The following is a 26,548-nucleotide window of genomic DNA, read 5'->3' as shown; positions in this document are numbered from 1 at the left end:
TTTTTAAGGGCTGCGGGCTCCCCGCGGTTGCAGGCAGCCCAGAGCCCTTTGAATCCCAGCCTCTGTCCGCTGATTGCCCCCTCCCCAGACCCCTGCCCCAACTGCCCCCCAGAACCTCCACCCCCTATCTAAGCCCCACTGGTCCTTGTTCCCCAATTACCCCCTCCCGAGACCCCTGCCCCTAACTGCCCCTTGGGACCTCAGCCCCTATCTAAGCCTCCCTTCTCCTTGTCCCCAACTGCCCCCTCCTGAGACCCCACCCAACTTCCCCCCCCCAGGACCGCACCCGCTACCTGTCCCCTGATAAACCTCTTAGACTCCCATGCCTATCCAATTGCTGCCTGTCCCCTGACTGCCCCTTCGAACCTCTGCCCCATCCAACTCCCCCTGCTCCTTGTCCCTTGACTGCCCCCCGGAACTCCCTACCTCTTCTCCAACCCCCAAACTGCTTACTGTGCCACTCAGACCAGCGTATCTGGCTCCATGCAGCTCCAGACAGTTGCTGCCATGCTCCCCCATGGAGCCCACAGCCCTCTCCCACCCCCAGCACCTGCCTTCCAGATTTGAACACCTCAAAATTCAGGAGTGCTCAAGCTCGGTTTGGGCAGCTTTTACTTCATTTCTCCCAAATCAGTTTCCCCTGCAAGGTGCCAACTGAAGGTGTTGGAGAACAGAGAGATCAGGTGGCCTCCTAATGCCTGGAAAAGAGACAAAGGCCGGAGGAGGGAGTGTCAGTGCCTGTGCGGACTTCTGGGAAGTGCACGGTGTAGAAGGGGATGCTGTGATGCTTTGGAACAACTCCATACAAAGCCAGTCAGGACTCTGAGGGAGCCTCCTCTCTTGGAGCAGACTGTCTCCAGGGCAAGAAGCTTACACCTTCCTGGGTCTGACCTCGAAGCATTCAGCATGCCCTTCCACGTCATGCACTTTCCAAAGTGAGTCTGCCCAGGCTGGTCCTGGGGCAACCAGAGGTCGCTGCACCCCAACTCTGCAGTCAGATGTGACTCTCAGCCAGACAGTAAAACAGAAGGTTTATTAGATGACGGGAACACAGTTTAAACAGAGCTTGTTGGTACAGAAAACAGAACCCCTCTGTCAGGTCCATCTTGGGGGGTGGGGAGCCCAGAACCAAGTTCTGGGTCTCTCCCAATTTCCCCAGCCAGCTCCAAACTGACACTCCCTCCTCTGGCCTCTGTGTCTCTTCTGGACAAGGAGGCCACCTGATCTCTTTGTCCCCAACACCTTCAGTTGGCATCTTGCAGGGGAAACTGAGGCACCCACACAGTATTCAGAGAAAATATTAAGAACATTCCCACTTCATCACAACAGATGCAACAAAATATAATACCGTATATTGAAGTAGGCAAGTGCTGCTTCTGACTTTCCACTTTTAATTGACCCTTGTAATCTTGTGGCGCTGACGCGTTGTAGCTTCATTTTATATCGGCTTACAGGGCGGGAGCGGGGGGGCCCCACCATTTTGGGCCCCACCAAAAATTATACAAACCTGCCGCCTATGGCAGCTGCTACCCTCAGCCCCCAGGGTCAGCGCCCCTCAGCAACAGACCCAGTGGGATCTCGACTCCAGCCCTCTCCAGGGGGCCCACAGACACCCCAGCCCTGCGCGCCTCCTGATGGCCCCCATCTTTGAAACAGCTTTTCACTTAGGCATCGAGGCGGGGAGGAGGTAACATCAGTCTTCGAAAATGCCCCTCTCAACATGGAGGGGCGGGGGAGGCTCTGTGGTCACGTGGTAATGACTTTCTCAACATAGCGGCCCAGGCTGAGCTGGGAATACCGGAAATGCCCTTCTCAACATGGCCGAGGTCGAGCCGGGAAAGAGGCGATGACCCTCTCAACATGGCGGCTAAAGTGCGATGTGGCCTATAGCCTTCTCAACATGGCGGTTGCTGTTGACCGGAGTGAAATACCCTTCTCAACATGGCGTCTGATGAGCGACCGTGCAGTCTCTACGGGACCGGTAGCTACCGGCCAGGCCCAGCCCTGTCCCAGCTGCGGCCGGGCATGTGCGTGTGGGGCGGGCTGTCCTTCCCCGCGCTGTAGTTTGGTCGGGATCCAGCCCTCCCCTGTCCCTTTGTGACGCCCTGGTTAGATGGCGGCCGGGGCTGCCGGGTGCTCCGGAAGCGCTTGAGGCGCGGGGCGGGCCAGGGTCGGAACATGGCGTGGAGCTGCTGGGCCCGGCTCTGCAGCCGAGAGGTGCTGAGCGGCCGCCGCTCCCGGGGGCACAGGTACGGGGGGAGCGGCCCGCCCGGGACGGGGTCCCCGCTGAGGCCGGTGCGATGAGCCGGGAGGGGGCTCCGGTGCTAGGCACCGGGGACGGGGGCGTGCCCCCGATGGCCGCTGGTGGGGTGGGAAGGGCCCCAGCGCAGTCATGGTGCCGTGTGAGCTGCGCCCCGGCTGCGAGCTGAGGGCTTTAACCGGCGAGACCCAGCCTGGCCTCTGCCCGTCTCCCCCTGGCCTGTGCCCTGGCGGGGCCCAGCCCCTCCAGCCGGCCGCTGCATGGCGTTTCAGAGGAAATGTTGAAATCTCCTGAAAATCACGCCAGGGAGCGGAGCCCGGCTGTGTAGAACCAGTGTTGGGCCTATGGGTCTCCAGCACGCACCTGGCACCCCTTGGCCAGGGCAGGTTGAGACCCCCCCCCTCCCTCCGGGGGGCATTTAACCGGCTGAGAGCACTGTCCCCAGGTGGTAGTGCAGTACTAAGATCGAGCATTAAAATGAGGAAATTCCCACAGTTGAAATTCCTTCAGCATTAACTCAAGCGCACTGCCATCCAGTGGTGTTATTTTAACCATATTACTTGATAACAGGGTAATGCACTAAGGATTACACTTGAAGTAACAGAAAATTAACTTGGCCATTCCCAGGCCTGAAACTTAAGCTGCTGCCTAGCAGCTCCCCAGCCTTGGGAAATGAATTGTCTGAGTTAGTTTCCTAACACAATGAATAACAGGTAGAGTTGCACCATGTTGCCAGCACTTTTAGCTAGTATGCTGATACCATGATTATTGTATTTTCATATCCTTGTGCAAGCTAGACTGGAAAATGAGAGTATGAAACACACAATAGCTAGTTTCCCCATTCTGTGAAAGGCAGAGTAACTCCTGAAGCAAGGAAATTCTGTAGCATGCAGGTGAAGAACACACACCTTTACAGTTGTGTAAAGAAGTTAGCTGGTCTGTCTCCCCCACCCTACCAAAAAGTTTCTGTAATGTCTAGATAATAAGACTATCTGGATTTAAATAGAAATAGTGAGTCAACATTGACTTTGTATATGGCACACATTTCTTCTTTTCCCCAGGTTTACTTTATATGCACAGCAGAGAAATGGATTCAAAAGAGTGCCACAAAAGACTGAACCTCGAAAACCAGACCAAGAAACTGGCTCCAAACCATACAAAAGCAGTCTGTCTCCTCCAGTACAGGAAACAATCTTTTATACTTCTTCCCCTTCGCTGAAGCATCTTGTGAAGCCATTCTTTTTTACAATTGGGGTAATTGTGCCATCATGTTACATGTATTAGAAATAGCATTGATGCGGAGTTACTCGTGCAGGTGACTGCAATAGAATTTGTGAATGATAAGCAAGAGTATTCCATTAAAAATAATGCAATTAATCCCAGAAGCTTATTGCATGAGGCTGTACACCTGTCACCATCAAGGTACCTTTTCTTAATTTTTAAAAACAGTTTTCTCAGAACATACTTTTTTCTATTTTAACTCACTATCTTTGGTGGGTTTGGTGGATTTCTTCCAGAAAGAGTATTACCACATTGTTACCCCATTAATCTGGGAATGCCTGTTTAAATAGTCCTGTATTTTTCTAATCTGCACAGTGTCTTGCTTGCCAGTCCTAAAGGAGCTGCTGTTCCTTTCAGAGGGAGAGAATATTCTTGAATACGTTTCCCCTACATATACTATTCAGCTAGCTTCTTATTGACCCCTGAGTGTTGCCAGTACTTCTCCCTCTCCCACATAAGGTTAAAAAAAATCAGCCTGAAGCTAAACAAACTGCTAGCTGTTTTCATATACTCTACAACCTTTCTGAGTCATCCTTGAAGGTAAAAAGGAGGAGTAGTACTTGTGGCACCTTAGAGACTAACAAATTTATTTGATCACAAGCTTTCGTGGGCTAAAACCCACTTCATCGGATGCGTTCAGAGTCCCTTTCCTGTTGCATCCCAGTCAGTGTCCCATCCTCTGGTACCTGTTTCCCTTCTCCTTCCAGCCTGAAAGAAAGGGAATGAAGACCTCTCCTAACATGTAGTTTAGCACACTGACCCTAAATTTTGCAACAAGAGTCCTGATTTTTGTGGCACGGTATTGTCTAATCCTGCCACAAACTGGCAGTTAGGTAGTAACCTGCAATGTCTGGCAAAATAACCATAAAAGAAGGCTCTTATTAAATATTGCGTAATACAATCAATATTGCTACATAATTCAGTGAGAACCTCACTGTTTGAATGTTTTTAATAGTATTAATATGTAAGTGCGGTAGGAGCACATTCTATATTTTTACCTAAAATTGTATAAGGATTTGTCTTCCATATTAGACTTTGATTTTGAATGCATCTAATGTTACATAGTTTACAGGCTGTGCATTTGGATCAGCTGCTATTTGGCAGTATGAATACCTAAAATCCCGGGTCCAGAACTATTTTGATGAGGCTCGAGCAGATTGGATGGATAAGTTACGACCTCAGAAAAATGGAGACTTCAGAAAGCAGGTACACAACATAACTATGTTGTGCAGTGACTATAGGACTATAATAGCATGTACTGCATATGAATAGTGTGCTTAGTGTTTTACTGAATATGATGCTTGACCTACCTCAGTAATGTAACCTTGGAAGACTGCCATGTATAAAACAAACTAAAAATCAGGCATGTATATTGATGCCTCTAGTATTGGTTGAGTACAGTAATAGAGACTTGTCTTTCTTTTATAGTACAAATTCTTGGCACTTAAACAACTTTTCTGATTAGTGCTGTATGGCAGAAATGACACAGGTTTGCATAACAGGATGGTCTGTCCCTTTAAGCGTCAGGGCGGTTGGGGTTGGCCCTGTTCTATTATCAGACTCAGTTGGGAATGGGTCAGTTGATTCCTATATAAAGGGCTAGGAGAGCTGCAGGAAGGAAGTTGGCTCCCATGGCTGGCTCTGGAGCAGTGGGAAGAGTTGCAAGGGGAAAAGCCTCAGGTGCCCTGCAAACTATTTTGATCAGAGGGATAACTGTGTGTGTTACTCTGAGTCTTGTATTTAAAGAATGAAACTGGACCCTGAAGGAAGGGCCTGAACAGACTTTTGGGGGTGGCATTAGTCCTTTCTGGGCTGGGGAGACTGGCTTGCAGCTTACAGTGTGCTATATGTTAATTCGAAAGGAAGCTGATTCACAATTAGCACAGATGAAAACTAAACATTTGGCACTGCTATCAAATAGATACTGAAGAGATGAAATAGCAGCCCCCTTCTTGCTCCCCCCCCCCCACCAAAATAAAAGAAAGGGAGACCAATAGTTCTTGGTATGTCTAATATATCTTAAAATGCCACTCACTTTTTTATCGTGTTAGAAGGCGTAGTATTGCCAACTCTTTGTGTTCAAAAATCATTGGCTTAAAAATCATGAGATTTTTTTTTTTTTTAAAAAGGCATAAATATGAGATGCTTGTTTTCTGGGTTTTGAGCCTTTAAGTTTCATGTTTTAAGCTTTTATTTGCAATTATAAGGACTAGAAACTTTTTGTATAACAGTTAAAAAAAAATTCCCAAGTAAACACCTGACTCCAGAATTTGTGACTTTAAGACAAAGACCAAATATTGCTAGACTTATGATAAAATTATCAGTTGGCAACACTAGATACCATAATCACTTGCACTTTGCTGTAGTATTTTCATTTAAAATATAAGAAATGGGTTCTGTACATTATACCCACTGAGAAGTTGGTTCCCTGGCAAGCGGTAGAGCAGGTCTGATTCCTAGTCCTGGTCTGTTTCTTCCACTATTAGTAAGGGTGAGTGTGCAGCTGCAAAGGCACTGTGCCCTGAGCAGGATGCAGAGGAACCCTCTGTGTCCATGATGCGAGTTGAATACACTGTAGTACTTACCCTATCCAAATGCATGTCTCATCATCTGTGTTTATATGAATCCCATGTAAGATCAAAGCTACCCTTAAGAGTATTTAGAAATTGTGAAGAAAACAAGTTTAGTACTAAATTCTCTGATAGCTAATTAGAATCCAGCAACCCTTTCCTATCTAAAATATAATAAACAAAACTACCATGTCATTGCTAATACATTTTAAAAAAAATCTCCAGTTCCCATCTCCATCTGGTAATACAAATAACCTTCTAAATTCAGCATCCAGTGCTAGTTAGTAAAGGCATGTAGGCTTTTTGTATTACACAAAATCATGTTTGCATAATGGCCATACTGGAGGATATGATGGAGAGAAAATATTGATATGGGTTTATCTAGATCCTATGCCAGATAATTAAGGACGTGGGGAGAGAGGGAGTGATGACTTTGAAATGAACAATTCACTGAAATCTTATTTGGTTACTTTTTGTCCAACCTATAGAAATAATTTATGTAGCACCTTGGAGTGTTATAAAACTAGTATAATCAAACCAACAGTTTTTTTAAAAAATATTTAAAAGGGACTATTAGAAGGGGTCAGAGGGAAAAAAGCACACCTAAGAGTTGCCTGTGATCATAATACATTTTTCTAGGGGGTTTCTTAAAGGTGGAGGAGGGATGGGCTGAACTGGATACAAGGGGGAGTGAATGCCACCTCCTGTGAGCTGCTTCTGCAAAGAATGACCTCTGGCACAAAGGTGGATTCTCAAAGGTGGGTGGTGTGAGACCACAAATAGCTGCCAGTAAGAGTCTCTGCCTAGTACAGAGGTGTGCAAACTGTGGCCTCCAGGACCCTCCTGCCTGGCCCTTGAGCTCCCGGCCAGGGAGGCTAGCCCCCATCCCCTCCCCTGCTGTTCCCCCTCCCCCCCACAGCCTCAGCTCCATGTGCTGCCAGCAGTGTGGGCGGCGGGCTGCGAGCTCCTGCCGGGCAGTGTGGCTGCGAGAGCTGCCAGCCTACCCTGGCGCTCTAGACTGCCAGGCGGTGGGGTTGCCAGTCCTGGTGCTCTGAGTGGCATGGTATGGGGGCAGGTAGTGGTGGGGTTGGATAAGGGGCAGGGGATCCTGGGGGGTGGGCAGGGAGCAGTTGGATGGGACGGAGGTTCCAGGTGGGGGTGGTCAGGGGATGGGGAACACGAGGGGTTGGATAGGCGTGGGAGTCCTGGGAGGCCTGTCAGGGTGGGGGTCTGAATAGGGGTCGGGCTAGGGAGCAGTGGGATTGGATAGGGGATGGGGTCCCAGGAGAGGGTGGTTAGGGGGGTCCTGGGAGGGGGCAGTCAGGACAAAGAGCGGGGGGGTTGGATGGGACAGGAGTTCTGAGGGGGGCAGTCAGAGGGTGGAAAGTGGGAGATGGTGGGTAGGGGTCAGGAGCCAGGCTGTTTGGGGAGGCACAGCATTTCCTACCTGGCCCTCTATACAGTTTCAGAACCCTGATGTGGCTCTCAGGTCAAAAAGTTTGCCCACCCTGGCCTAGGAGATGCACATAAATACACAAGATCTTCATTGGTATAAACTGATATCATTCTTTGGAATTCAATGGGGCTCTGCCATTTAATATCATGTAAGGATTGGATTTTTTTCTATAACAGGATATTTAACTGAAAGAGGAGATTTTAAAAAATATATGAACAGGAAATATAACTTTTATAAAACTATTTTAAGTCTAGCAGAATGAATATTAGAAGCGTATATTAACTCAATCCTTCTGTTTAAAAAAAACAACTTGATTTTTATTTATTTAAGTGGAACCTTATGTGATTTTCAAATAGTTCTGAGATCCTAGCTATTTTGGGAGGTCAGTGAATACTACTTATTCTCTTTCAGGTTAACAAGTGGTGGAATAGCCTGAGTGAGGGTCAGCGGACTGTGACAGGTTTGTGTTAGCTTACAAGTATTAGACATTCACAGGAAGAGACTTATGGCAAACAGGTACAGTATGTCACAATAGATGGCTTTCATACCATGCTTATCGATTGTAAGAAACAAAGCAAATCTGTGTACGTACACGGTATTTTCATTCCCCATCTGCATCTGCTACCCATTCCTTCTCACAGAACATATTTCTTGTACGTTAAATGAAATCTCCACTCACTTGTTTGAATATTGTGTAGTATTAGTCAGAATCTTCCTTCCGCTATATGTATAGAAGTACAGTAAAAACTGGGCATGAGGGACCCTCAGAAGCAGCATAGTAAAGAATTTCTACAACGTTGCCAGAGCCTGAAAAGCAGTGCTATTACTACCAGCACAAATCGTGTTGAATATTGGTTGTCCTTCAAGTTAACAGCTTTCTCATGAGAGGTAGATTTAGGGTGTACTACTGGGTAATATGGCTATCGTTTCCTTTTTCTGGAAATATTCTTTGTCATCCAAGGAATATCATGCAATTTTATGCATCATAACCAGAAACAATGGAAACATGTTGTAATTTTTCTCCATGATGTGTTGCAGCATAAATTCACTGCTTCCTGTGACTGCATACACAATGTTGCAAACAGGAGGTAGCTATCTTGTTGTGTATCAGATTTTGTTACATAATACAAAGGTATTTATATTTAACAGGCGTTGCATGGAATCTGCTTAATACAGAATTTTTGAAATCCCATTAATAGACATCTCACATCGCTATTCAGATTAAAGAGAAAAATTGATGAGAAATAGCTAATTTATGGCATTTAATCTAGAACATGCTCTGTGTTATGTATGCTGTATGTAAAAATATTTATTGAGTACCTGAGCAGATTTCTATTAATCATACTGGAGTCTAAATTATCAGTGTTTCCATTTGTCATAAAACATAAATTTATATAGAAAAAGTAATTTTTTCAGGACAAAATTGCTTTCAGCCACTTTCTGCCTCATTTTAAAGGATTGCTCGGGAGTCTAAAAATAAATTGCACTTAAGTCTTGAATGTCTAGGGCAGTCATAGACACATTAAAGAATTCCAGCTAAATATAAGGTCTGATCAACTGGTTTTATACAATATTTTGGATTACTCTTAATATCCAACTTAAGCTTTTATTATGTCTAAACAAAGTGGTGCCAATATTGTATTTTGAAAAATTAGGTGGAAAATTAATCCTGCATAGTCTGTGGTGATTCTCAATATATGGTTAATATTTATATTTAAGGCCCTACTTGACTTGCAGGATGATTGTCAAAAAATTGCAGCTGAGTTGCGGACAAGTCATGGAAAATTGCGGAAAAATGATCATGGACCTTCTTATTTGCAGTAATAAAGCCTATTGTTACTGTTCTGCGATTTTCCACTGTTGGCAGCCACCCAGGGCTCCCATTGTCAAAATTGCAATGGAAACCTAATACTGTGGAATTCGCAATTTCCACAATATTGCAAATTAAATAGGGCCTTATTTATAAATTTAACTGGTATACATTGAAACCTTTCAAACATACTTATCTGCCATGTTGCACCAGAACAGATTTGGAATTATTTTGCAAAAATTCCTTGTTGAGATCTTGTATAACTTGGTGATGTTGAGCACATAATGAAATCTTTGGTTAATAAGAAAGCACTGTAGCATAGGATAGGCTCTCTCTTAAAGCTAAAAGCAGCTCAGAGAAAGTAGATTATACAGATTCTAAATAGAGAATTTCAGATATAAATAGCCTTGAAAATATTTTTCTGGTTTGAGTTCAGCAGGAGTCTTTCAAATAAGTCATGAAAATAAGGAATCTAAGTTTTTACAAGGAAAGAAATGATCTTTCCCTCCCTCCCCATCCCCAGGAATGCCAGATTTATAATATAAACCGTTCAGATCTTTAAAAACAGTTTTATGTGCTTTCCAGAGCCAAAGCTGTATTTTAATTTGGTTTTAGGTGTCAGCAAATACCTGGAAGGAAACATGCAAGGATGTAAACTTTCATCAGTCTGCTCTCAATCATTTACATTCTTATCTAAATTAGAATGTGATCAAAATTAAAACTTAGTAAGTAAACAACAATTTGTAAATTACAAAAAAAATTGTAGTTGCAGATTTCTTGGAAGATTAGTTGTAGCAGATTGGTTGCAAAGTGACTCACTGGACAGTATACTTGTGTGGTATTTTGTGCAACTAAAGGAACACTAGTTTAGATACAAAATGTGACTTCTGTTAAAAGGGTTTTCATCATGTAAAGATTTCTGAATTCCAGTTCATTTTTCTTAAAATCATCAGAAAATAAAAATTAAAAATTGCCATTTTATATGGGAGTAGCAAAGAAAAAATGTGGATATTGTTGTAAATGTGGTTCTGAAATTCTGAAACTTTGCTACCACGTGCTTCATTCTTGCATGTTATATTCATACTTTGTCTCTACATTGGATTTTTTCTTATTAGGTATCATAGCTGCAAATGTCTTTGTGTTCTGTTTATGGAGAATCCCTTCTATGCAGCGGACAATGATTACTTACTTCACATCTAATCCAGCCTCTAGTAAGTGTCCTGTGTGTGGGTATATGTCCATCCGTCCAATTCAACAGGCGGACATTGGTGAGGGGTAAATTATAAATAATATATTTATAGAAACATATTTTTTCCAAAAATAGCTTTGCTAGAGATCATAATGTCAAGATTTTGAGGTCCAGTATCTTCAAGTGTGCCATGCTGAACAACAAATGGTTTGTCTTTGCAAAAGGGAATTTTTCTCATAGTGGAATGAAGTCCTAGCTCTGTCCTGATTATTGCTCTTCCTTGTCTTTTGGGAGGAAACAAACCAATTTTATGGTTCTTAAAAAAGCTGTTTTGAAGTTGTTCTTTATTTTTGAACATTAATATTCGCCACTGCTAGGAATTAGTGGCTTGAGTGCAGGGGAGATGGGCACCACCACACATGCAGAATGGTGTGCATTCGCTTATCACGATATAACAATTATATACTTGCCAATGAGCATGAGAGGGTTCCTACAAGTCCCTTGCCACAGAGCTGGCCTTTTCTCCACATGAAGAAGAATCTCAGCTTTCATTCATGGTACAATAGCCTTGAAAATGTTAACTGTAGGCTCTAAAGGCACAAGCAGTTGGGGTCCATTTCCAAAATAGAGACGGGCTGTGGAGGATGCATGATGGAGGGGGCTCTTCTGATACCTCCCATCCCTCACTCCTGCTGTAGAAGTGGAACCCAGATGTTTGGGCCTTTTAGGCAGGGATTTGGAAAGCCTAAGGGATTTGGGCAACTAACTGAATTTCAGTGGGAGTTGGACTCCCAGTTGATTTATGGTCCTCTGAAATTGTCAGACTTTGAACTAGAGATTGGTTTCTATCTATTTTACCATTGCACTGAATAGGACTAGACATTTTTTAAAATGAAAGCTAAGATTCTCCTTCATACCTTAACCTAAGCGGTTATAATTGGACAAAACCCTCATAATGGAAAAAAAAGTGGCTTTCCCACTCTCCAAAGAATGGTGTAGAATCTTTTGAAAAATCCATGTAAACTCTCCACAAGGAAATCTTTAATGTACTATTTCACATGGGTGACGGATTTCTTAGAAAATGTTTCATGATTCGGCAATCACCACACTGAATCTGATGCTCATTACACTTCTCGCATTTTACATGTTTAAAGCTTATGAAATATTTAAGAAGTCTGATAACTATATTTTCTCTTGCTTATGCTGTAAATACTTATGCACACAAATGAAAATAAAAATACTAAAATGGCCTGTATTCTTCAGTAACCACTAGTTTTCTTCTTCTTGTAGGAGTCCTTTGCTCTCCCATGCTGCTCTCTACATTTAGTCATTTCTCTTTGTTCCACATGGCTGCAAATATGTATGTGTTGTGGAGTTTTTCTTCAAGTATAGTGTCTCTTTTGGGACGTGAGCAGTTCATGGCAGTGTACCTTTCTGCAGGTAATTTTTCAAAAAATTAATACTTTAAAGAAATGTCATGATCATACTTAATGCAGGTAGGAAGTGAGAGAGAGATTAATGTATTTTTCCCTGGCTGCAGACACTGATTCTTCATTCCCATAGGGTGTTGTACCCCAACCACGGTGCTTATTTTAATGATTTATTTGTAATACCATAGTACCTAGGAGCCCTAGTCATGGACCAGACCCACATTGTGCGAGGCACTGAACAAAGAACAAAAAGATGGTCCCTGCCCCCAAAGAACTGCTGCAGAACAGAGCACTGATCACATTGGAATGTTTGGTTTTAGGCTGTCAAAGTGCAAGCCTTGTATTTAAAGTCATGCTTCATCACTGAACTATTAGTTTTTAACATTGTCTTAGGACATCCCTGAGATGACAGACAAAACTACAACTGTTTCTAGTTTCCATTTCTACCGCCTCAAAAAATTAAGTTAAAAAATTAGTATGCAAGATACCTCCATGCAAACATTCAGGCAATATTTTGGTGCTTCCTGCTCCTCGCTTACATTCCTGATATGGTTTCTAACAGTAATTTCACCTTTTTTAGGTGTTATCTCCACATTTGTCAGTTATGTCAGTAAAGTAACTACTGGAAGATTTGGACCATCACTTGGAGCTGTAAGTAGCATACGTTTTAAAATCCGCAAATTCTATATCTCGTAGCATCACTACAACCAGTTTCAAAGCACTGTATTCCACAGCTTTCTAAAAAATCAGAGATATGTTAGCTTGGGAAGGCAGGCAGAGGTTACCAGCGTTGAGAGTAATCAGTCATTCCTGTGCGAGAACTGGGCCATTCTTCCAAGCCCTTGGTACAGAACCAATGCTGCTAAATGCTAATGGTTGTAAACTAGTGCTTAACAGCAGGAGCTCTTGTCACTGAGCAGATAAGTTCTAGAACTGAACTCACTGTTTTATAAAGGTTGTTGCATGAAGCTGTAATGCATAATTATGCTCTAATTATTGAAAATTGTATTCTTTTTGAAGAGATCACAAGAGATCATATGATCAGGGACGGTAGAAATTAACAAGTAATGCTGGTGAAATGTTTCCCATCAACTTCCTTCCCAAAAATATAGAACTTTTGCTTGAGCACGCTCAATTTATAGAATTTCTGAAGTTGGCAGGAGTGGCATGCTTATCTTCTGTTCTGCTTAAATTTTTTCTAAATAAAAATACTTGCTATCAAAGCTTTGGGATGTTTTAAGGCACTCAACTTATAGTAAGGGTAAAGTGAACTTGCTGCTGGATCAAGATTTGTTTTTTTGGAGGTTTTATTTATATCATGTTCTGGCTTTTTTTTAAAAAACATGGAGGGAGGAACTTGTTGGACAACTAGAGCTGCAGTTGATAAGCTGAATTTAAATTAATGCCATATACATACGATTCACTTATCCTGCAAGTCATTTGTATTTGCTACAGAGTAACTTTCTCACTGATCAGGTGTTGATATTACCACACAAACTTGCATACACTTTAAGATCCTATCCATGCATGGACTTGGAAGATCCCATGGATTTATGTTGTTAGAGGAGGGGTTTGCTCCAGTTTCCTTGTCCAAAAAAGTTGTCATCTGCTGATGTCCAGCATGCTTTAAACTGAGTGGTTGCTTTCACCTTAGCTACAGTTACATTTCAGCAGTGCTACATGTATATTTCTAAAATTCATTGGCATGAAGGGCACTATATTAACATCGGTTATTTATGATTGTTACAAATGGCATGGTTTTCAGAAAAGGTTACGACTTGTTTTTTAGCGGTCAGACAGTGAGGACATAGGAAACAATTCTTTCAGCTTTTATACATTCAGATCTCAAAATAAAGCAATGATTTCTTGATTTATTTCTATAGTAAACTTACTATACTGTTCTGTGCTTTGGGACTTGTCATAGGGCTGCACTGGAAAAGAAAGGCAGCAAGCAAAATAGGTTCACATACAGAAAAATAAATTTCCATTGTGTAATATCTCAGCTCACTTTCATGTATTTTAATGTATTTTCAGTCAGGAGCTATAATGACTGTCCTTGCAGCAGTATGCACGAAGATGCCAGAAGCAAAACTAGCCATCATACTTCTTCCAATGTTCACATTTACAGCAGGAAATGTAAGTGTCTTTGAATATCAGAAATTATATACTTTAAATATTTTCCTTTCCCTACACTCCAACAGTATCTGAATGTCTCCTTTTAATATGAATATTGTTTGTATATCTAACTTTTTATTTAAATGCACGGTCATGGCTCGAACTCCTAGGGCCTGATTTGCTGTTGCTCTGAACTTTATGTAGTCATTTACACCAATGCAAAGTGGGCATAAAATGTCATTCTCATATGGTAGAGTTCCGCACTGACTCTAGTCTAGTATATGACTAGACGTGGTGTAGAGCAATCAAGAATCAGGCTTGTTTTCAATTGCTTGTCTCTTTGTTTAAAAATTGTGTAGAGCTTAACTTCTAGATTGCTTCTTGGAGATGTATTTCACACCCAATTCTTAAAGCTGCAGGAAATGGGGGTTGGGAAAGGGAACCCGATGCCTGTGAGGAAGTACAACAAAATTGTGTATGTGCACTGTGGGAACCTCTTGTTATTCAAAGTGTGGCACATAGTGTACGGCTATGTTTGTTAGGGATAAACTGTAAGACCTGGTTACTTATTTCAGGCAACTTTAAATGAAAAATAACTCGGAAGCGAATAAGCAAAGGCAGAGACAGATTTGAGAATTTAAATTTTCCAGAAAAAAATTATTTCTAATCGCACTGCTATAGATGCTTGTCTCCTGCTTTAGACACTTCCTACTGCTGCTTCTAAGAACATAAGTTTAAGGAACAGGAATAGATCACTGGGGCTTTTGTGGCACATTCTTAATATTCACATTCTTTGATTCCTTTAGCTGCTTTTAAAAATACATATAGTTTTATAAACTCATTCATATACTGTATTTTCCGCCGTATAAGGCGACGGGGCGTATAAGACGACCCCCTAATTTTACAGTTAAAATATAGGTTTTGGCCTATACTCGCCCTATAAGACGACCCCCCCTTCCGAGGGGGGGGAGCCCAGAGCCTTTTAAATTCCAGCCGCAGCCGGGAATCAGAGGGCTCTGGGCTGCCCGCTGCGGCGGGGAGCCCAGAGCCTTTTAAATCCCAGCCACGGCCGGGAATCAGAGGGCTCTGGGCTGCCCGCTGCGGCGGGGAGCCCAGAGCCTTTTAAATCCCAGCCACGGCCGGGAATCAGAGGGCTCTGGGTTGCCTGCTGCGGCGGGGAGCACAGAGCCTTTTAAATCCCAGCCGCCCGCTGTTTATACCCGGCGTATAAGACGACCCCCGATTTTTGGGGGTTGTTTTTTAATATAGAAAGTCGTCTTATACGCCGGAATATACGGTATTTTGACTCCTGAGTTAAGATGCATAGTCATCTTTTTTGTATGCTACTGAACATTGTTTTAGTATGATAGCTTAATTGCTTTGTTTTAACCCATTTTAAGACAACTGGGTTTAAAATGTGTTGTACGGGAATGAGTTTACTGAGATTCTATCAGTTTTAAATTTCCAAGCATTTCTTAGGCCTTGTCTACATTGGCAAGTTTCTGCACACTAAAGCAGCTTTCTGCATTGTAACTCCCGAGGTGTACACACTGCCAAGCCACTTAGTGCACAGAAACTGTGCAGTTGCAGTGCTTTTTAAAAAAAAACAAAAAAACAAAAAAAAAACCCACCCCAATGAGAGGCGTACAGCTTTCTGTGCCATGGCTACAGCATCACAGTGCCAGTGTAGACACCCTGGTCGATTACAGCACTGCGCTTGGTCTCCGGGAGGTGTCCCACAATGCCTGTTTTGCCTCTCTGCTCATCGGTTTGAACTCTACTAGCCTTCCCTCAGGTGACCAACCGTCATCCCCATTCCTTAAATTCCTTGGCAGTTTTGAAAGTCCCTTTCCTGTTTGCTCAGTGACACATGCAGTGGTCTCAGTGCATCTTTCCAGGTGACCGTGCCTGCTCAACGCACCAGGCGATCTCCTATTTGGAGCAGTGCTGACCTGCTGGTCCACCTCAGCATTTGGGGAGAGGAGGCTGTCCAGTCCCAGCTGCACTCCAGCCGTAGGAATTATGATACGTATGGACAGATTTCATGATACATGACAGAAAGGGGCCATGACCGGGATACGCTGCAGTGCAGGGTCAAAGTGAAGGAGCTGCAGAACACCTACCACAAGGCATGGGAGACAAACTGCCACTCCGGTGCTGCGCCCATGAGCTGCCGGTTCTACAAAGAGCTGGACACAATACTTGGTGGCGACCTCACCTCCACTGCGAAGGCCACTGTGGATACTTCGGTGGCTCATGTGCCAGTCGAGAGTAGACCTAGCTAGGAGGAGGAAATCTTGAACGAGGAGGGGGAGGGGGACCTAGAGGCAGAGGATGACTCGGAGGTCAGAGATGCATGCAGCCAGGAGCTCTTCTCTACCCTGGAGGAGGGTAGCCAGTCTCAGCTGTTGGAGCTTGGCGAAGTTCAAACAGGAGAGAAGGCCCCTGGTAAGTGGCTTTGATTTTGGGAATCACTGAAGTGAGTTGTTGGGGGCAGGAGGGTTGCAGAAAGCATGCTTGTGTCTGTATGATGCACGTACCACCACATGCCTAGTCTGGGCGGCAGAACAGGGTGTTGATTGACTCCCTCACTTCATGGGAATATGCCTCAAAGATCTCCATGAAACTCTCATGAAGATATTGGGCAATCCGCTGCCACAGGTTCTTTGGCAGAGCTGCTTTGTTTCTTGCCCCATTAAGGGTAATTTTCCTGTGCCACTCTGCTGTCATGGGATGGGGTGATGGGACCATTGCTGCACACAGGCAAGCCACATAAGGGCCAGGGCGGAAGCCAGAGTCTTGGAGAAGACTCTCCCTTGATTCCTTGCTCACCTCAGCAGCGAGATATCTTCCATAATGAACACAGCCTGTGGAAAATGTGGGGACAGTGATGATTATAACTCCTCCCCTACAGTGCTGGCTCTCCCCAAGAGACATGTGCCCAGTGTACCATATGGTCCTGGAATACTGATTTCCCCTGCCCCTGCGGTTACTCACCATTTTGGGGGTCTTGTGGCTCGTGTGCTTGCTTGGGGTCAGCCAGTTATTGATAGGTATGTGAATAGTGGCTGTGTTTTAAATCACTGAATCAGTGGTCAGTGTGTTGCAAACAATACTGCTTCTGTAAAATGTTGCATTTTGACTTCACGGATATGACTTTGGGAGCCCAGCCTCCCTCTTATCGCCTGCTGAACGGCTGCGCAGAATTAGAAAGAACTGGAGAGGACTTTCTGTGTCATGTCATGATGCACTCCGTGGCCGAAAAACAAGAATTGAAGGAGTGGCGAGAGAGCGAGAAGAGAAACTGAAGAGAGACGCGACACGCCAGAACAAAGCCACGGAGTGTGTCTTAAAGGTTATGGAGTGCCAGGCAGACACACTCCAGGTGCAACTAGCACTGCAAACTGAGCAGCTCCACGCCCGCCCTCCCCAGCAGCCGCTGTTGTAAAACTCTTTCCTGTGCTGCACCTAGACACTGCCAACACACTCATATCAACCTCCTGGCTCCAGTCAGTACTTGCTACGTTCCACTCCTCCCCCATCATAGTCCAGCACTGCGGACTTCCCGTACTCACTGCACTCAACACCCATCCCTCTGCAGTTTGGCCCTGCTGAAGTACAGCACCCACTGCACTGCACTCCAGAGGAGAAGGTTGGATATGATCCTTGGACATACACAAATCTTAACCGTTCCAGGACCCTACCTTCCCCCGGGACCCTACCTTCCCCCATCCCCCTCAGTGCTGATGTGTTTTTTTGGTTTGTTTCTCTCCTCCCGTGGTTGTTTTTAATAAAAGAATTGTTTTCGTTGAAAGCAATCTTTATTCCATTAATTGAAAGCAAACAGTCCTGCAAAGCAATAGGCAATTTTCTTAAACCTTCAGGGTGCATCATCTGCAACAATCACCTCCTAGCATTACAAGCACTGCACTCCCGAGCATAGTAACAAATATTAGTGGCTTTCAGCTTCAAAGGCATCCCTCAAAAGCTGCCTCAAGGCATCCCTAATCCTTATGGCTCCATGCTGTGCCTCTCTAATAGCCCTGGTCTTTGACTGTTCACATTCAGCCTCCAGGTGCTGAGCCGCAATGGTCCAGCCCTGAGTGAAGCTTTCACCCTTCCCTTCACAAATATTATGGAGCGTACAGCATGCAGCTATAATCATAGGAATATTGTCATCGGCCAGGTCCAGTTTCCCATATAGGCAGCGCCAGCGGGCCTTTAAATTGCCGAAAGCACACTCTGCAGTCATTCTGCACTTGCTCAGCCTGTTGTTGAACTAGTTGCTGTCAAGGTGCCCCATGTATGGCTTCATAAGCCATGGCATTAAGGGGTAGGCAAGGTCTCCCAGGATCACAATGGGCATTTTGACTTCCCCTACAGTGATCATCTCCTTGCAGCTTTATGAACAGGCCAGTGTTATGAAAGATGGGTGGGTCATGCACCTTTCAAGACCAGCCTGCATTAATGTCTGTGAAAGACCCACGGTGATCCACAAGCGCCTGGAAAACCATAGAGAAATAACCCTTCCGATTAATGTGCTAGGTGGTCTGGTGCCAGAATTGGAATATGCATGCCATTTATCGCCCCTCCGCACTTAGGGAAGCCCATTTGTACAAAGCCATCCACAATGTCACTCATGTTGCCCAATGTCATGGTCTTTTGGAGCAGGATGCGATTAATGGCCCTGCACCGTTCCGTCAACACGAGTCCAACGGTTGACTTTCCCACTCTGAACTGGTTAGTGACCGAATGGTGGTAGTCTGGAGTAGCCAGTTTCCACAGTGCAATTGCCACGCACTTCTCCAATGGCAGGGCAGCTCTCATTCTTGTGTCCTTGTGCCACAGGGCTGGAGCGAGCTCATACACAGTCCCATGAATGTGGCTTTCCTCATCTGAAAGTTCTGCAGCCGCTGCTCATCATCCCAGATGTGCATGATGATGTGATCCCACCACTCAGTGCTTGTTTCCCAAGCCCAAAAGCGGCGTTCCACTGTGGTCAGCACCTCCGTGAATGCCACAAGCAATCGCGTGTCGTAGCTATTACACGTGGCGAGATCAATGTCGAATTGCTCTTGCCTTTGTTGTGTGTAAGGAATAACTCCACTGCCACTTGTGACATGTTAGTGAGAGTGAGCAGCATATTGGTCAACAGTGCGGGATCCATTCCTGCAGCCCAAAGGAGCAGAGTGCGCAGTACACAAACCGTTGAAAGATGGCACCAAATGCAGACGGAAGCACGGATTGCTGGGATGCGAAGCAATGCATCACGGGGCATTGGGACAGGACCCAGGATGCCCCATGACCCCCTCTGTCTTCCCACAGCTCTTAGCAGTGGAAGAGGAAGAGCTGCTCTGTGAGATCGGTGCACTCTGGGCAGCTCTCCGAATACCGCTACAAGTGCCGCAAGTGTGAACATGCTGTTGTGCAGGCAGCTGACAGTGTAAACACACAACAGCGGTTTCCCTTCTGTACTCTGAGTGGTGCTGTAACTGCCACCACTGTAACTCTGCCCGTGTAGACACACCCCTAACCTAACCTTCAAGTCTTTCTTTAAACTTAAGTCTTGGAACTTTGTTCTTACTGTGGATTTTTTTTCTGCAGATCTGTATTGTGTTTGCATCAACCCTTCAATTATCTCTTTCCTGAAACAGGTTAAACTTTAGGGCTTGGCTACACTTGCAAATTAGAGTGCATTAAATCAGCCCGGGGTGCCCTAACTCCTGAGGTGTCCACACTGGCAAGGCATTTAGAGCGGCTGGACTCTGCAGCTGGTAATCCACCTCCACGAGAAGCATAAAGCTTGCTGCGCCCCGGCTGAAATGCCTGGGTGTCAGTGTGGACAATGTGTTGCATTACTGCGCTGTGATTGGCCTCCAGAAATGTCCCATAATCCCCGGACGTCAAGTGGCCACTCTTCTCATTGTTTTGAACTCGACGGCAGGCATGCGGATAAATTCTTTCCAAGCTCAGTTTCTGACAGCCGGCATCCTTATCTGCTCCAGGACAAAGCAAGCCATTACTGTGGAATGCTGCTGCTGTGAGTGTGTGTGTGTGAGAGAGAGGGGGCGGGGGGAGAGGGGGGTCTGCTGCTGTCCGAACTTACAAGACAGCATGCTGACAGATGCTCTGCCCCCCAAAACACACTGTCTCGCCCCTCACATACACACAACCACACTGCCTGTCACACTCCAATCCCCCACCCCATTTGAAAAGCACGTTGCAGCCACTTACACGCTGGGATAGCTACCACAATGCACTGTTCTTTGTGGTGTTGCAAGAGCAACTAATGTGGCCATGCCAGTGCACTTGTAGCTGACAGTGTAAACACAGGGCAGCGTTTTCCCTGCTGCGGTCTCCGAAGGCTTGTTTAACTCCCAGAGCTCTACATCTGCAAGTGTAGCCATGCCCTTAGAAAACATTTAGCCACACCCTGAGGCACTAATGCCACCAGTTTATTTAATGAGTTCATCTAACCTCCTACTTACTATCCTTAGGGCACATCTTCACTGCAAACGTTAAAGCACTGCCAGCGCTCTAAAAAACCCCACCTCCACGAGGGGAATAGCTGGTGCACTGTCTACACTGGCACTTTACAGCGCTGTAACTTGCAGCGCTCGGGGGTGTTTTTTCACACCCCTGAGCGAGAAAATTGCAGCACTGTAAACTGCCAGTGTAGACATGCCCTAACTCTAAAACAGTGTAACAATATCTGAGTTATTTCACTGAAAACCTCAGATTACTTTAATCTCTTACACTGCCTCCACCAAAAAGTTAATAATTTAGTTACATTTTCAAACTTAATGTACACCTAAAAAATAATTATTTCATGCTTTAAAGTGTTTAAAAAAAAAGTAGCTCCATCATGAAACTTCATTGTCCCTTGTCTGCAGTGTTGTACCCATGTTGCTCCCAAGATATTAGAGAGGCCAGGTGGGTAAGGTAATATATCTTATTGGACCATCTTCTGCTGGTGAAAGAGACAAGCTTACACAGCGCTGCTCTTCAACTCTGTGTAAGCTTGAAAGCTTGTCTTTCACCAACAGAAATTGGTCCAATAAAAGATATCACCTCACCCACTGTTTCTTTAATTACACTTTGGCCACAAAAAACCCCAAACAAACCCTCTAACCATAATAGTCCAAATGTGAGAATTAACTCTGTCTCTCAAAATTGAAGGCAATTAGTTTAATCCTGAGTACATATAATTAGGTGCTAATTATTCTAGTTAATACGATGGTAAATATGCCCCATATTACTGCTAGTGTATAACCCAAGAAACGTGCATAGTTGTGTAAGTCTTAGGACTTAGTTAGAAAACTGCATCCACTAAAGGGTGACATACTATTATCAGTACTTCTCTTATACAGTGGTACTTAACCACTCTAGAATATCCTGATCTCCTACTCTTAAATAGGTCTGATATTTCATCCAGCATGGGTACTAGTCATAGATATTTAGTGGGTGAGAAGTTGAGGATGCTGTCCCACACCTTCCATCTAGTAGAGGCAGAGGTGTATACCCACATGGTGGTGGTGGTGGGGGGGCAGTGTTTGGGAACACAGACAAATCTAGGCTGTTACTGCATAGAATGATTATGGCTTATATAGAACTGACTCGTGAATGAGATTTGCTACACTTTCTTAATTGGAGTTGTCTGTATGTAGTATATGTAGTGTTCCAGCAATTTACCTCCTTTTCTGGCTTTATGTTGCAATAGAGCTGATATGTTTTTAAAATGTAATAAAAGCACATTTTAGGTTGTAGAGTATTTTAAATACATTATATTTACTGCCACTTTCTTAGCCTCCTTTCTTCTGTGGCTTCTGGTAGAAGTAGACTTCATGTATATTGTCTGGTGAGAAAAGAGCAGGGCTAGAGTCTAGGCCTGTCTCAAGAGAAATCTTTATGTAGCAAGTATTGTTGCATGTCATGGGGAATGTTCTATCGTTTAAATGTTTGCTTAATGGTAAATATGAAGTGTTCCTACTGCTGGATATTAGAGACTGCTGCAGATTCTGCTCACACAATGCTTTGTTCATTTTTAGGCTTTAAAAGCCATTATTGCAATGGACACCGCAGGACTTGTTCTGGGTTGGAAATTTTTTGACCATGCAGCACATATTGGGGGAGCTCTATTTGGAATGTAAGTTTTTGTTATCTATTAACTTTATCGATCATGTGCAAACAATTCTGTATTAGAAAAAGAGAAAATATTTAAAAACTTCTGGTGCATTAGTTTAATGGAGGACACACTGGACTAATGAAAACATCTTTTCAATTGCGCAGCTCACTAAAACTTCCCATGTCTCAGTGTCTCTCATCAGTTTGGGTGGGTTAGTGAGCAACTGTGAGATCTATTAAGTCAAATTCCATTTGAACTAATTACCTAATCTGTCTCTTTTCTTTGCTCAGATAGAGCTATGGTATTGTCTAGCTCCAGAGTTCTCAACTTTTTTTCTTTCTGACTCCTCCCCTCCCACCCCCCCAAAAAAAGGGGGCTATAAAAATTCCATGGCACTGCTCAGGCTTCAGCTTCAGCCCTGGGCCCCGTTAGTCTATTGCCAGTCCTGCATGGCAGACCCTCTGAAACTGGCTTGCGGGCCCCCAGGGGGCTATGGACACCTCGTTGAGAACCACTGGTCTGACTTACACTCTTAACAGTAAGAACCTTATTACACTTAAAATAAAACCCTACTTGACACTTAGTATAGCTGTATAAGAGCATGAAGAACTCAATGCAAATGGCAAAAGATTACCCAGCAGTTTATATATATACAAATAGGTCATCAAAACATCTAAAAAGTTCTGCAGAAACTCATAAATTATCCCTCTTAGCCCCTCCCACATCTCTTAGCTGACAGCACTGTAATCAGAACAATGGTTCTTTTTATCTGAAAATGGCCAGTCAGAAATTCATATAATCAAAAACAGCAAAGAGTCCTGTGGCACCTTATAGACTAACAGACATTTTGGAGCATGAGCTTTCGTGGGTGAATACCCACTTTGTCGGATGACACAGGACTCTTTGCTGCTTTTACAGATCCAGACTAACACGGCTACCCCTCTGATATATAATCAAAAAGAATCAGTGAATGCTTTCATCTTGCCCTCCAAATTTAGTTTAGCTTTCTCTTTGCTATTTGTTGGACTCCTTAACACTGACAAATTCTGAGCTACTGCATTCTCCTCTCCACCTCTTCTCTTAACACGAAATGCTTTAGTTAGTGATTTATCATGTCATTTTGATTTGTCTGTATCGGTGTTCATTATAATACAGGTTCTACACACATCATTGACAGATCTCTGATATTACACACAGGAGGGAGAAAATTGAGGCAACTGGAGTAAAAGTTGTCTCAAAGGCACATGTGCACTGACCGATTCCCATTCTCCTTTGCTGTCCCTCCCCCACACAAACCCACTCATTAGACTTGTAAATAATCAGTCTAATCACTTCATCATTGAAGACCTAGGTTTGTATTCTTATTAGGCCACAGGTGAAATGAGTATTGTGTTACGTGCATAATCCCTCGTAGAAAATTGTCCATTCCACGTAGCTTGGTGTGACTGGCAGTCTGTTTAGCAGAAGCTGAGGGCTGGTACAAAAGTGCTATTGCAAGTCAGGACTGAGATGCATTAGTAAAGAACTATGGGGAGAATATTCTGCCTGGCTTCATCTAGCGCTGTCAGTCTCTCCCTTCCATGGTCCCTAACCTCACCATAACCTTCTGCTGATCCCTGGTGCTGATGTTCATTTAAATGTCTGTGTTATGCCAGAAAAGTTACTTCCAATGGATTACTTCTGCATCCATCCAGTTAGAGAAGGCAGTTTGCTTCAAATGAAGTGACTCTCTTCTAGATTTTTTTCTGAGCTCATGTGCATATCGGGAAATACCTTTGCGGCAATATAGTTGGAATGCATTAACATAAGCAATATATACTATACTCTAATATTCTTTTAAGTGGAGTAGTAATTGGTGCAATTTTTTTGGCTACAGAAGATAGAAATTTGAGGTGCTAACTACTGTTCAACTATATGGGGGTAGGTGGAAGTCTAGAACTGTGTAAGTTATTAGGAGTAAATGGAACCAGAAAGCTTACCTAAAGTTGTCGGTGTTTTCTTCCAAAAGCTTATCAAACTTCTTTTAAAAACTTACCCTATTCGTTTCTATTACTGCTTCTTCTGGGTTATCCCATCTATTACGCTGTTTAACAGATATTACAGTTATCGTCCTTCACTGTTCTATCTCATTCTTAACTTTAGCTTTGCATGATCTAATTTCAGTTGAAGTTTTGTTTTTGTTTTCAGTTGGTATGTAACTTATGGCCATGAACTCATATGGAAGAACAGAGAACCACTGGTGAAGGCTTGGCATGAAATGAGGTCTAAGAGCCGAGGAAAAGGAGGTGGAGGATCTCACTGATTCTAATTTTACAGCCTGCTTGTGCAGAAAACAGTGTGCTACTTGAAGACATGGAAGTGAATTGGTTCTGGAATTTTTTTTGCAACTCCACAGAAAACCACTTAGGATGTGTAGTTTCTAATGTAAACTACACATGCAAATGCAGTTCAGTAGAGAATGAATTGACAAAGTTGAAAAAATAAAGTTTATATCTGACTGGTTTATGAAGTAAACGTGTGCATCACATTTTTAAAAACTATTTGACAAGAAACATTTTCACTTAAGTGGCTGGAAGCTGAAACCGAGCACATTCAAATAATAAATGTAAGCACATTTTTTTTTAACAGTGTTGATGATTAACCATTGAAACAGACTACCAAGGGAAGGTGGATCCACCCTCTCCTGATATCTTCAAATCAAGGCTGGATGCCTTTTTGGAAGACATGCTTTAACCAAATAAGGTATTAGACTCAGTACAGGCATAGGTGGGTGAAATTTAATGGCCTGTAATATAAAGGTCGTCAGACTAGGTCAGTGGTTCCCAAACTGGGGTTTGTGAAATGTATCGGGGTTCTCAGAAAAAAATTCTCTAATGGTGGACAGATCCTGGGCGCTGACAGCCCGAGCCCCATGATTATGACTTCCTGGCAGAACAAGTTTAAGCTTTATTGTAGTTGTGCATTGTTTGCCTGGACTGCTCAAGACCTGAATGCTTGTGGGAGGAACTCTTTCTTTGAGTTGGCTTCTTAAATACCTTCATGCTGTTTTACATCTGGTACTCCTTGATGAAACATGTAGGAGGCTTAATCAAAGTGATATGAGCTACAAAATGAAATCTTGGAGAGTGTTTTCATAATGTAATGACATTAATAATGTAATAACTAGTGTGTAATAAGCATATCATAAAAAAACAAATTATTTCCAAGATCACTGCTTCTATAATTTATGCTCACGTAAGGGAGAAAATACCTCGAAATATTCATTTTTAGGAGGGGGTTCGTGAGATTTGATATTTTTGTGAAAAGGGTTTGTGGGTTGTTAAAGTTTGGGAACCACTGGACTAGATTATCTAATGGTCCCTTCTCGCTGTAAGTTCTATGAATCTGAAAAATACTGGCCTTCATTTAAATGTTAGTTGTACAGTAGCATTGACACCTAGCAAAACTACATTAATAATGTTAAGAGTCTGGCTCATGTTCTGATGGCCGGCTCTTATTCAATGTATTCTAGCTTTCAGTTCCTTCTACCTCCAAGATATTATCAAAGGATGCGTTTAGAATTTGTCACTGGAGAATTTTCTTTGTTCTGTGGCATGTAATTAGAACAATGGCCTGTTTCATGTTAGTTTGGATATTTTTGCCATGAGTTATCACAGGAGACATTCCACCTTCAGCATTTTTCTCCCAGTGAACTGCATTCATTAAAAAAAACACAAAACGAAAAAACTTTCCTGCCCTATAGTTTCATTTAGCATTATTTTGAGGATTCTAAAATAGTGGTGTATGGCTCTGAACTTGCCAATGGATGAAGAAGATGAGAACGTGAAGCTGCAGCAGAAACTTCTGTGCTGTTTTTCTCATCACAGGCTCTCTTTTTGATAACTGGATGTATTTGAGATTGATCTGGGGTTTGACACAAGCATAAAATGGTTCCTATTATGTAAATACTATGTGGCACTAAACTGATGGTTTGAATGGGGGATTTTTTGTTTTGCAAATGACTAGCGTGGGCCCCAGTCCTGCAATTGTAGCCATGCCAGGTGCATCCCTTCCAGCAGCCCTAATTGCAGTGGAGCACCGAGGTCTGCCTGGGAGAAGTAATTTGCAGGATCGAGGCTCTAATAAACCAGTTACCTATCTTTGCTAGATGGGTTACACTGGAATGAAAATGTCTTTTGTGACTAATAAGCATAAATAAAACATGCACATTTTTACTTTGTAATGAGGCGTTGTAGAAAATACATGTAATGTCTACTTTTCCTGTTGGTAAACTAAAGATGGTGCTAAATAGCACCAAATGTAATAAAAGGTG

The 26,548-nt window shown here is 43.5% G+C and overlaps 1 protein-coding gene across 2 annotated transcripts; it reads left to right on the top strand.

Moving 5' to 3' along the window:
* The first annotated feature begins 1,619 nt into the window (after positions 1 to 1,619).
* PARL (presenilin associated rhomboid like) lies at positions 1,620 to 26,548 on the top strand. Of its 2 annotated transcripts, none has more exons than XM_045029684.1 (10): positions 1,620 to 1,687; positions 3,322 to 3,514; positions 4,607 to 4,747; positions 7,979 to 8,027; positions 10,493 to 10,588; positions 11,857 to 12,006; positions 12,577 to 12,647; positions 14,031 to 14,132; positions 22,160 to 22,257; positions 24,424 to 26,548. In XM_045029684.1, the coding sequence occupies exons 1-10, from the start codon at positions 1,635 to 1,637 to the stop codon at positions 24,536 to 24,538; spliced, it is 1,068 nt and encodes a 355-aa protein (XP_044885619.1). In that variant the 5' UTR covers positions 1,620 to 1,634; the 3' UTR covers positions 24,539 to 26,548. The 2 variants fall into 2 exon arrangements, with proteins under 2 accessions (XP_044885619.1, XP_044885618.1); XM_045029683.1 differs by lacking the exon at positions 1,620 to 1,687 and adding an exon at positions 2,024 to 2,249.

This window comes from Mauremys mutica, chromosome 9 (genome assembly GCF_020497125.1).
Source record: "Mauremys mutica isolate MM-2020 ecotype Southern chromosome 9, ASM2049712v1, whole genome shotgun sequence".
Lineage (NCBI taxonomy): Eukaryota > Metazoa > Chordata > Testudines > Geoemydidae > Mauremys > Mauremys mutica.
This window is presented reverse-complemented; position numbering and strand designations above follow the sequence as displayed.

Bases quoted from the DNA above. Each gene is read 5' to 3' on its own strand.
- PARL (XM_045029683.1), top strand. From the start codon at position 2,179: ATGGCGTGGAGCTGCTGGGCCCGGCTCTGCAGCCGAGAGGTGCTGAGC. The intron at 4,748-7,978 runs GTACACAACATA...ATTCTCTTTCAG, and splicing joins ATGGAGACTTCAGAAAGCAG to GTTAACAAGTGGTGGAATAG. The intron at 14,133-22,159 runs GTAAGTGTCTTT...GTTCATTTTTAG, and splicing joins TCACATTTACAGCAGGAAAT to GCTTTAAAAGCCATTATTGC.